This window comes from Pipistrellus kuhlii, unplaced genomic scaffold, assembly GCF_014108245.1.
Source record: "Pipistrellus kuhlii isolate mPipKuh1 unplaced genomic scaffold, mPipKuh1.p scaffold_m20_p_9, whole genome shotgun sequence".
Taxonomy (NCBI): Eukaryota; Metazoa; Chordata; class Mammalia; order Chiroptera; family Vespertilionidae; genus Pipistrellus; species Pipistrellus kuhlii.
In genome coordinates, this window is record NW_023425595.1 from 49,411,175 (window position 1) to 49,423,023 (window position 11,849).

General features: G+C 42.4%; 1 protein-coding gene across 1 annotated transcript in view; it reads left to right on the forward strand.

The window, feature by feature from the left end:
- PIWIL4 (piwi like RNA-mediated gene silencing 4) overlaps nt 1-10,909 on the forward strand; it is a 43,410-nt gene extending 32,501 nt beyond the window's left edge. The window contains exons 14-20 of the mRNA XM_036428658.2: nt 1,875-2,075; nt 3,259-3,362; nt 5,047-5,117; nt 6,997-7,150; nt 9,266-9,391; nt 9,506-9,653; nt 10,362-10,909. Of these exons, the coding sequence (XP_036284551.2) occupies nt 1,875-2,075; nt 3,259-3,362; nt 5,047-5,117; nt 6,997-7,150; nt 9,266-9,391; nt 9,506-9,653; nt 10,362-10,478 (921 nt within the window). The 3' untranslated portion in view covers nt 10,479-10,909. The remainder of the gene's footprint in view (nt 1-1,874; nt 2,076-3,258; nt 3,363-5,046; nt 5,118-6,996; nt 7,151-9,265; nt 9,392-9,505; nt 9,654-10,361) is intronic.
- Nucleotides 10,910-11,849: the final 940 nt, after the last annotated feature.

Genomic DNA, 11,849 nt, shown 5'->3' on the forward strand with positions numbered 1-11,849 from the left:
AGGTGGCTTCTGTGTCTTGTTGACATGTCCCACCCACAGATAACTAGCTTACACTATGGTCTTTTTGCTGTCTGGCACACATCTCACCGTCTGGCACAAGGAGATATGCCAGGCTAATTTTGAAGTTTTGCTGTCTAGCTCTGGAATCAGAAATTTCACTAATGAGCCATGATTCCTCTGGGTAAAGAACAGTATTTGGAAACCAAGATCTGGGCATTGGACATGCTCACTTGTTACTGAAGTGGCCCTGTCCCATGATCTCTCAATGGGCAAAGCTAGGGCAAATATATGCATACATGTGCCTGCATGTATATACATATATATCATGCATAACTACATCTATTTTATTACTACACTAGAGGCATGGTGCATGAAATTTCCTGCACCCTCTCCAATCTGGAAGTCCTCAGGGGATATCCTGACAGCTTAGGCCTGCTCCCCATGGTTCTCTGTCCTTTGTGGGGCTTGCCTGCTCCACACCGTGGAAAGTGCCAAGCAGGCCATGCTGGGTGCTGCCTGTGGGGTATGCTTCATTGCTCCTGGGTTGCTAAGGCTGTGCTGGGTGCTGCCTGTGGCCACGCTTGTCTACTCCTCGGTCGCTGCGATGAAGGCTAAGCAGGCCGTGCGGGGAGCTGCCTCCTCCCTGCTGTCAGTCTCCATGGATGAGGTTAATTTGCATACTCACTCCTGATTGGCTAGTGCGTGTTGCAAAGTGACTGCCAATTTGCGTATTTATCTTTTATTGGAGTAGATGTACTTATGTATATATTAAAAACATGTTCACACCTCCAGTTTTGATTCAGTACCACAGGAAAGCATTCTCCCTTTCCAAATTTATACTCCTCCTCATCTGCTAGTAGACGCTATTATTTTCTAAATGTATGCTATCCCTGAAGTGTAACCAGTCTCACTTGGCTCCCACCTTCTTCGGCCCTGGTCCTATTGGGCCACTGCCTTGCTTCTACCACCTACCTTGCATGGCCCCAAACTAATTGGATGGAAGGAAGGAAGGTTCCTAAGATAATTTTGCTGATAATTTAAGAATACCTTTTCCTACTTTCTATAAACAAGTGTAAATAACTTTAGCACTTGGCATTATGATTTTGAACAGATCTATAGGTGAAAAGGTAACTTTATTTGTTTTCTTTTGCTTATCATAGTTTCTATAGTTTTCTATAGTTTAGGGGGGTTTTGAAGGTAGAGATTAGAAGGTAGAAAGGAGGTGGAGGTAGTCCAGGGGTCATCCTTCTCTGAGGGAAATACCTGATAAGTAGGGCAGGGACACAGCTGGGTGGACTTAAAAAGTATCAGGGGACCCGGAGTTTCTTTCTCCTTAGTTTCTCTCTTCCCATATCCCTACTTTCAAGTACCAGGAAATAAAACATACATTGTTTTTGTTTCCTTTATTTTGGTTGTTTAGTACATAATGGGAAAAAGACCACAGTGTAAGCCAGATCTCTTTGGGTGAAGTTGGGAGGCAGATGGGATGAGTCAAGAGAGCCATAGAGGGTCATGCAGAGAGGGGGCAGGTGGCTGGAGAAAGAGCTCAGTTAAGTTCCCTCGGCCAACCCTCCGCCTCTGCTAGTGGGAACTTAACACGACAGAGTGAAATCAGTAGAGAAATGAGGAGGATGGGGAGGGTTGGCCGAGGGAGATGGTAAGATGGAGTTGGGCCTGATGGAGTGGATGGCTGATGAGAAGGTGTTTCAAATGGCCTTGATTAATTCTCAGAGTTTAAAGACCTGTAGACATGTTCACATTTGCCTCTTGAAAACTTAAGGGCAAAAGATGTTTGAAGAATCCATGTATTTATTTTTCTTTAAAAAGGAATTTCTAAGCACAAGTAAATTGACTCCTTTTTGCTTTGCTTTTAGGTCATGTGTATTCTGCCTTCCACTCAGCAGAACTATTATGAATCCATTAAAAAATATCTGAGCTCCGACTGCCCCGTCCCAAGCCAGTGTGTGCTTGTTCGGACCTTGAGTAAACAGGGGATGATGATGAGTATTGCCACCAAGATTGCCATGCAGATGACCTGTAAACTCGGAGGCGAGCTGTGGGCCGTTGAGATCCCTGTGAGAAATCTGTCACTCTTGTCCTTTTAGCAACTAGTCAATTGATCAATTCATTTTTTTTAAATATATATCTTTAAAATTGATTACAGAGAGGAAGGGAGAGGGAGAGGGAGAGAGAGAGAAACATCAATGATGAGAGAGAATCTTGAATTGGCTGCCTCCTGCACAGCCCACACTGGGGATCAAGCCTGCAACCTGAGCATGTAACCTGACCGGGAATTGAACTGTGACTTCCTGGTTCATAGGGCGACACTCAACCACTGAGCCACACCAGCCAGGCTGATTAATTAATTTTAAAAAATGAAATCAAAATAGATTTTTTACAGGATCCCAGAGGTATTTGTTTTGCTTGTTAAGCTCTGCTCTGGGTTAGGCTTACCCAAGCCACTGTGAAGGTGTGCACAGGTGAGGCATAGCCCCCGTTCTCAAGGAGCTTCAGTTAAGCTGATAACAGAATAGTTCATGGGAGAGACTATAGTTTGCCATAGACTTGGAAGGACTTGCTTTAGAGCCTCGGCAGCTATTTAAAATCTGTGTTCCATGGCCTTTGCCTTTATCTGCTTCCAGCAGGTGCTAACTTTCAGTAGTCTTGCATCCTGGTTGGGCCTCCCCAAACCTTGGAGTGTTGGCAGAGCCTGTCATCTGAATCTCTAAACTGTGTGGGGAACTGAGAAAATCCTCTTCTCTTTCCTGAACTGTGGCCACCGTGGGAGGAAGGGCGGGAATGAGAGTGAGGGAATGTAGCCCATTCTCTTATGCATCCATAAGCAGGGTGACCCCAGCTGCATAGGCAGATGAGGAGTCCTTAGAGATAGGAAAAAAGGAGGCTGGGATTCCTCTTCAGATTCCTTCAGCACGGAGGCAAGGGATAAATGGATTGAGCACTTTTCCAGGATCCTTTGTATCACTGATGACTCATGGCCATCTCCACAAAGGATGGTTGCTATTTTGGACTCTAGTGAGTCTCTTAAAGCAAAGTACTGCCATATTCTTCCCTTCCTCTTGAAGTCTCTTTGGCTTCTAGTTTAATAATCTGCTTCACCTAGACCTTGATCTTCCTGGCACATAGCTTAACTTGAATAATTAAATAATGGGGGGTAATTTTTAAAGCTTTCATATTAAGTCATTGTTTGAGGAAATAATACCGCATGCCATTAAAATCATGAAAAAATTAATTTTACAGTTAAAGTCCCTGATGGTAGTTGGTATCGATGTCTGTAAAGATGCATTCAACAAGGGAATGGTGGTGGTTGGATTTGTGGCCAGTATTAACCTCAGAATCACCAGGTACTTTTACAATGACTCTAACATATTCTTCCACTATCTAGATCACATGTGTCAAACACAAGGCCCGCGGGCCAAATCCGTCCCGCCAGGCCTTGCAATGTGGCCCGCACCGCGCTGTCATCACTGCACTCCGCTGCGTTTCCATCACAATGACAGTTTATGACTGTTCAGTAAACCATTCGTCCCGCGATTTAGGCTGGATTTTAGATTTTGGCCCCTTCTCTGATTGAGTTCGACACCCCTAATCTAGATTATGAATTGCGGTTTAACTAAAGACTATACAGCAAGGAATAGTTTGTATTTTTTATTTACTAGTATTTTTAACATGTGAATACTTAAGGTCATAAATTATACTGACATATATAAATGATTGATAATATTGGGGTAATACATTGCCACATTAAATAACTATTTTTACACATACATTAGGACAATTGCTCACATGCTAGTCATATTCCCAAAAGGATGGCCATGTAAAAATCCATCTGCATTTATTTTCTGAACATCTGCACTGTATTTATTAGGCATTATGCTAGGAACTTTACACACATTATGTCAAACAGTTGAGAGTCAGATTGCCTGGATTCATGCTTGTTATTATACTATTACTAATGCTCACAGACACTTGATATGGTGGCTGTTCGCACAACTATTAAAAACAAAAGGCAGGAGCAAAAAACATAGGCAGGATTAGGGATAACACATTAAACATGAGCTCATAGTTCTTATTAAATTGTAGTTCTTAAAAATGTTTCCATGTTTGTAACTAAACTTTGCTTCGAGGCAGTAGGGGCTGTTGGCAAATTCCTTCTTCCTAGACTCCAGCTGTTTGATTTACTCCATTAAGTTCATGATTGGGTATCTATTTGGGATTGTGGAAAATAGGAAAAGTAGCAGCATGCTTCCAACAAGGAAAGAGATCCTTGTGACATGTATCACTTCCCTAATCGAGCAGATAAAGGATGTCCAGCCAGCTAGCAGCATCTTATTTGCATCATTATTGTGGCCTCTATTTAGAGAACCATAATAATGCTGACAGCATACTTAGTATTGTCGTGACATTCATTTTCTAAGTGCTTCAAATTAATTGATGACTTTAGCAAAAAAACTTGCTTCTGAACTATAAATAAGTTTATCATGTTAAGTTTTTTAAGTCCAAAAGGCTCACCATTAGAAGTGGGAGCTTATGCTTGAGAAATCTTTGACTATTTTGAAAGTAGAAATCTACTGCTAAACTAATAAATTCCTTCATAATAATAATCTAGAGACCTCTAGTAGTGCTTTCTATGTGGCCAGTGTTAAGCACTGTATGTATATTATCTAATTTAACTTTTACAGTAACCCCGTGAGGTAGTAACTATCATACCAGCTTATAAATCCTTGTTACAGGTGAGGAAACCGAAGCTTAGGTTTGCACAGCAGAATCACGTAGTTGATGAGTATACAGCCAGGATTTGAATCCAGATGTGTCTGATGTCAGCACAATGCTTTAGTTTCTCCTTTCAATAAATTTCATTTTGGGCGGAGGGTGATATTTTAATATAATTGTGATCATATAGCATATACAAAATGATGAACAACATTGATTTTTTTTTTACTTGTGATGTTTATTTCTTAATTTAACCCTAATGCATGTGTATAGTAGCAATTTTTGAACTTTACCTTTGTTCTTTGCTCACTTTAGGTGGTTTTCCCGCTGTATCCTTCAGAGAACAACCACTGAGATTGCAGACTGCTTAAAAGTTTTCATGATCGGTACTACAACTGTAACTATGTGGGTGGGCTCCAAGACTCAAGGTCCATGTGCTGATAGTAGAGCAGATAGGAGGAAGCAACTCCCCAAGCCTACCTGAGTCAGAGGGCAGCCAGTGGGAGAGCCCCAGAGCTGTGTCCTTACTCTGACAGTCAGACTGTGGAATTCACATTGTCGTCGGCATGTGATAAACAGAAAGCCAGGAGGAGGGAGAGTTTGTAGCTGCTGGTGGCCCTGGCGTGTAGCTTGAAGGCCAAAAGAAACCTACCCCAGAGGAACGAGGATAGCACAGAGCAGTGTTGGGTATAGAAATAGGAGAGAGGCTCTGGGGATGTGTGCAGGCTGTGTGGCTCAGCAGGAGAAGATGGGGAAGACAGCAGGTGAAGAAGGGTGCCCTCTTCACAGTGTGACTTGGTGAAAAGAGGGACCTGGAGTTCCCACCCTCCACCAGGCCAGGCCTGGCATTGTCACTCCTAGAATGGTGTGCTTGTGCACCTCACTCCCTTCTCGAGCTGTGTTTTCCCATCTGTAAAGTTTGGTTTTTGTGTGTGTGTGTGTGTGTGTGTGTGTGTTTTGTTTTTTTCTTTTAACAAGATTCTTTTTAAAAAATAAATATATATATTTTATTGATTTTTTTACAGAGAGAAAGGGAGAGGGATAAAGAATCAGAAACATCGATGAGAGAGAAACATCCATCAGCTGCCTCCTGCACACCCCCTATCGGGGATGTGTCCGCAACCAAAGTACATGCCCTGGACTGAAATCGAACCTGGGACCCTTCAGTCCGCAGGCTGACACTCTATCCACTAAGCCAAACCAGTTAGGGCAAACTTTAGGGGTTTTTAAAGAGTTTTTTTCTACTAAGAAAGTGAATTTTGGTGATAGGTGGAAATAGACTTACATATATGATCATCTTCTATCAACTTAAAATGAATTTCCTGGATGATAAACTTATACAATTGTATATACAATATATACACAAAAAGAATCACTGCATCTTTATTATATTATTTCTTCTTATATTATATTTCTTCTCACTTCAAAACCTGGTCTCTCTCTTTTTTTAATGGTTATGAAAAGTTTCTGTTGGATGGGAGTTACTGTCTGGTCTCTTACTATCTGATTTCTAGTTAGAGTGGGTGGAAATGTTTATTAATACAAAGTTTCTATTGTCAGTGAGATGTGGAATTTAATTGGGTGAGTCCCTGTGGAGATGCTTCCAGAGGGACAGCCAAAGTCTTTCCTTATATTCTCATATCCATGCTCGTTAAGAAAATGAACTAAACTTATTCCAGTCTGTATTTATTGAGAGGATTTAAAGACTGAAAAAACTAAATTAGTGTTAATTTGGTTCATGTAAATGGAATTTGTATGCCTATTGCATGAATTAAGTTTTAATTTATTGCTTAAGTAATAAAATTTTACTGCTGCAATATGTTAAGCTTAAGAATCTGTTTTGCCGTAGAAATGATTCCTCAAATAGCAAAGAGGCAGGAATGTTCCTGAAAGTTCTTTGTTTTTATGTTATTGCAAATAGAACCTAAGTTAGGCATTACCCTATTTCACAGTGGTCTGAAACAGCAAACTTATTGAAACATTGAAAGACAATTTTAAATAATTTTTATTGATTTCAGAGAGGAAGGGAGAGGGAGAGAGAGATAGAAACATAATTGATAAGACAGAATCATTGCTTGGCTGCCTCCTGCACAACCCCCACTAGGGATCAACCCACAATCCAGGCATGTGCCCTTGATCAAAATCGAACCCTGGACCATTCAGTCTGCAGCCAAACCAGCTAGGGCTAACCATTGAAATTTAACGGGAATTGTATTCTTTGTTGGGGTTGCACGAGTCATTGTTTTCTTACATCAAATTCTGCAGGAGCACTCAACAAATGGTACGAGTACAATCATGGTTTGCCCGCACGGATTATTGTGTACCGTGATGGTGTCGGAAATGGTCAGCTCCAAACGCTCCTTGAATATGAAGTTCCACAGCTGCTGAGCAGTGTGACAGAAGCAAGTTCAAATGCCAGGTATTCAGTTAATTGTTCTTTCTCCAACTCCTGATTATAGCACATTTGTTGTAACTGTTAGAATTACTGTATGTCAGCACATCCTTTTTAGGCAGTTACGTTTTGCTCTGTTTCTGCATCTGGATGGATTGATTTCCCCTAGATGGGAGGTAATCGGGATGGTCTTACATAAACAGTCTGGGAGGCATGAGCTTTGGGCGCTTAGGGTATCTCCTCCAGAGCCTGACACTGAGATGCAGCAGAAAGCCTGCGGGGCTGCTGGCAGGTGAAGATGGCTCAGACATGTTAACGTGCCATGGGGAAAAAACAGGCTATGGCTTCAGCTCAAGGCCCAAATGCACACACAGGGCTGACCCTCTGAAGTGCAGGCACTGGCGTGCGGCCGAAATCTACAGCAGGGAGAGGAGTGAGTGCTGTGGAAGCCGAGCTGCATGTGGAAATGAGACTGTCTTAAACACCAGGCACTCGCTCCATTGCCACGTGGCTAGCTTCCATGTTTCAGTACACATTCATTATGTCAAGCGCAAGAAAAATATTAGAACTGAAAAATAGGGGGGGAATGATAATCTGAAAATATTCAGAAAGCATCTTCCATGCAGTGCACAGTAGGCATCTGTAGGGTTATAACACCACCATCACCTCCATCAACCAAGTGTTGTAGCCAAGAGCCACAAGAAGCTGCCTTAACCTCTTCAGTGACTGTTTGGAGGGAAAGCATCATGCTTTGAGGGCAAGATCATCTTCAGCTGCATCCAATTTGTCAGAGCCCAGCTCTCTCCCTCTTCACCGATGGCAGGTGAATGTGTCTATTCAGATTCACAAGTGTGCGATACGGCAGTGTTTCCCAACCTTCTCTCATGATGAGAATCACCTGGTGGAATTGTTAAAACAGATTCCTGAATCCCAACTAAGAAGTGCTAAACTAGAATTTTTGGGAACATATAGGTAAAATTGTATACTTAACTAGTGCTCTAAGACAGATTTTATATACAGAGCACTAAGGTATGCAATTTTACCTATATGTTCTCAAAAATTCTAGTTTAGCACTTCTTAGTTGGGATTCAGGAATCTGTGTTTTAACAACTCCACCAGGTGATTCTCATCATGAGAGAAGGTTGGGAAACACTGCGATACGGGGATTGCTGAGAGTGCTAAGGAGTTAGTTTTTCTAGCACTAGGATAGGGGTGTCGAACTCAATCAGAGAAGGGGCCAAAATCTAAAATCCAGCCTAAATCGAGGGCTGAATGGTTTACTGAACAGTCATAAACTGTCATTGTGATGGAAACGCAGCGGAGTGCAGTGATGACAGCGCGGTGCAGGCCACATTGCAAGGCCGGGAGGGACGGATTTGGCCCGCGGGCCTTGTGTTTGACACATGTGCACTAGGAGATCAATGTTTAAGTCTCAACATTGGTAACAATAATATGTACTTTAAATAATTAAAATGCTTAAGGTGAAATTTCACAGTGGCCTTTGCATCTCAGAGGTCCCTTCCAGGATGGCCGATTCTTGACTTTGGCCTCGGCCTTCCCAAATGCTGCCTTTACCACGTGGTCATTCAGCATTTGGCCCAAAGGTGTTATTTATTTGGTTCACCCACCCATCCTTTCAAGAATGTGTTTTGCATGGTTCAAAAGCGATGATTTGAAGAGTAAGAGGGACTCGTGGTTCTTCCTTCCCTATTCAGAAATTGAGAGGCAGACTGAAGGTGAAAATAGAGGGAGTATTGCTACTGGAAAACAATCTTGTCTCCACAGATAATTCTGGAAAATCATTTTTTTAGAAGTGCTAATTTAGTTTATTGTCCTATTAACCATCCCCCCCCCCTTAAATGACATAAACTAGCCAAATGATTGGACCTCCCTTACTTCTTGCAGCAAATGAGGACAATACCTAATTTTAAAAATTGTATGTTCTCTGGGGGAGGAGAGATTGGGGGTGGTTTTTATTTTCTTCGTTATTGCAGTGCTTTTCTAATGAGTTTATTAATTCATTTATTCAATCAAAACTTAGAATTACTATATGTCAGCTTATCTTTCTTTAAAAGTCAGAATATAGAAAGTGGCATGGCTTGGTTTTTGGCTGTCTTACTTTCTTGTCTCTCTGGCTCCAAGCTCCAAGCTGTCGGTGATCGTGGTGAGGAAGCGGTGCATGCCACGGTTCTTCGTGGAACAGAACCGCGCCTTACAGAACCCACCACTTGGCACCGTGGTGGACTCTGAGGCCACGCGTCCTGAGTGGTAAGTGCTGTTAGAAAACTGACGTTCAATGAAACATTACTGTGTGTTGTTCAGGTTTGGCCTCATTTTGTTTGCCTTCGTTCTCACATTCATTCCATTTCCACCCCCCCTCAGGTATGACTTTTACTTGGTCAGCCAAGCTGCCTGTAGGGGAACTGTTAATCCCACCTACTATAACGTCATCTATGATGACAACGGCTTGAAGCCCGACCACATGCAGAGACTTACATTCAAACTGTGCCACCTCTACTACAACTGGCCGGTGAGTGATAGCCGTTGACTGACATTCGAGTACGACATTCAAGGTTCCCGCCCAGGAATTCTTCCCCAGTTTACCTTTGTATCTCTACACCTCGAATAATGCCTGACTTTTCACAAAGGAGAAATGAATGAATGAGTGAATGAATGAAGAACTATTTGAGTCCACAATGGGAGAAACCCAGTCTATCATAGAAATTAAATGGCAATAACTACTAATACATTAATATTTATAATTCCCAGAGTGCATTATTGTATGAACTCATTATCTTATGCAAGCCCAGGAGGAAAAGAGGATATTGTTATTTCCATGTTACTGTGGGGATAGAAGCCAGCTCAGAGGTCTGGTGGGAAAGTAACAGGCCTGGCCCTGTGCTGTGACCTGAGCATGAGGCCAAAATCTGCTCTCACAGTCCAAGGTCAAGATTTGTCCTGAACCCCTAGGAACATTAAGTAGAAGAAAACATAGATTAGCCCTGAGTATGGTAGCTCCCAGTGCCCAGCACCGTGAAGCCAGACCTGCCTCCGGCCCATTCTGCCCAGTGAGCATGAGGCCCAGGGAGCCGATGCCCTTTGTTGGTTGGGTCTAGTTACTGTTTACTCACAAACATATCCTATTGTATATGTAACCAGTAGATGAAGACTCTCAGGAGGAAATCACTTAGAAGAACAAGTTATCCTCTTACTTACCACCCATACTTACTCCTCTCAGGGCTTAGTCAGTATCCCAGCACCGTGCCAGTACGCCCACAAGCTGACCTTCCTCGTGGCACAGAGCATCCACAAAGAACCAAGTTTGGAGCTGGCCAATTCTCTCTTCTACCTGTGATGGCACGAACCCTCGGCATTGCCGGATGAAGAATCCCAGGAGTAGGCGGTGCACTCTTTACAAATCTGCCATGAGCTCGAAGCTGTGACTGGGGAAAGGAGATTGAGCCAGCTTTAACTTCTGGGGAAAACAAAACAATTTAATCTGAAATCGTTCAAAGGGAATGTATGTTGTTTTATTTGAAAGCTAAATGCTTGGGGTAGATTCTCATTATGGTATATGGTATTAAAATGTACCATCACCTGTTAGTAAGTCTACAAAGCTGAATACCTTCTAAGAAAATAAGTGTTTGCATGATGTTTTAATGGGTAGGTAAATGGGGTCTAATTCCCACCGTAAATGTTTCAGAAGTGTTTTTCATATTACAGAGCATTTTCTAGAGTGGTGTAAGTACAATAGTTATTAGGAAATAAAGACAATTTAGAGCATCACAGATTCTGTTTATCATTAGTTGAATTTCAGTTGAAGTTACGTGTGAACCTTATTATTTACCGTGTTTCCAGTAAAGACTGTTACCCACTAGGCCTCATTGGCATCACTCTTGAGTTCTGTTTTTAACACTGAACATGTCATTTGCTCTCTTGATGGCACTTTATTTCACTTCATACAACTACTCTCATTGAAGACCTTGCTTCCTGCTGCACTGAGAAAACACTCCATCCGAGAGGACTTGCACAGGCTTCCATTCCCTCCGTCTAAGGGTCTCTGTGTGCAAAGACCTTCCCTTGTTATCATAAGTAAACATGTCTCTGCTCTATGGACGGCTCTCACCTGCGTGCTCACTCCCCTCCCCTGGCTGTGAAGGATGCTGCTCTAGTCCTTCTTCCCTCCCTCAGCTGAATCATCAGTCTTCCCCTCACACTGATCATTCCTGACAGCATGGTAAATGTGCTGTTATTTCTTCCATCTTTTAAAAAGTACATTTTTTTTATTGATATCAGAGAGGAAAAGAGAGGGAACGAGAGATAGAAACATCAGTGATGAGAATCATTGATTGCCTTCTGCATGCCCCCCACTGAGTATTGAGCCCGAAACCCAAGCATGTGCCCTGACTGGGAATTGAATCGTGATCTTCTGGTTCATAGGTCAATGCTCAGCCACTGAGCCACATCAGCTGGGCTATTTCTTCCATCTTAATAAAGAAACTATTTCCCCCTCCACTTACCATCCCAGTTCTTTGCTCCTCTTTTTAGAAAAACTTTTAAAAAATGTCTATCCTCAATGTATTAAATTCTTTAATCAGAATTTCACAACCAACACATCCAAATTGCTTTTGTCACCCTGGCTGGATGGGTCTGGTGAAGCTTTGTCCCATGCACCAAAGGGTTTCGAGTTCAATTCCCAGTCAGGGCACATACTTAGGTTGTGGGT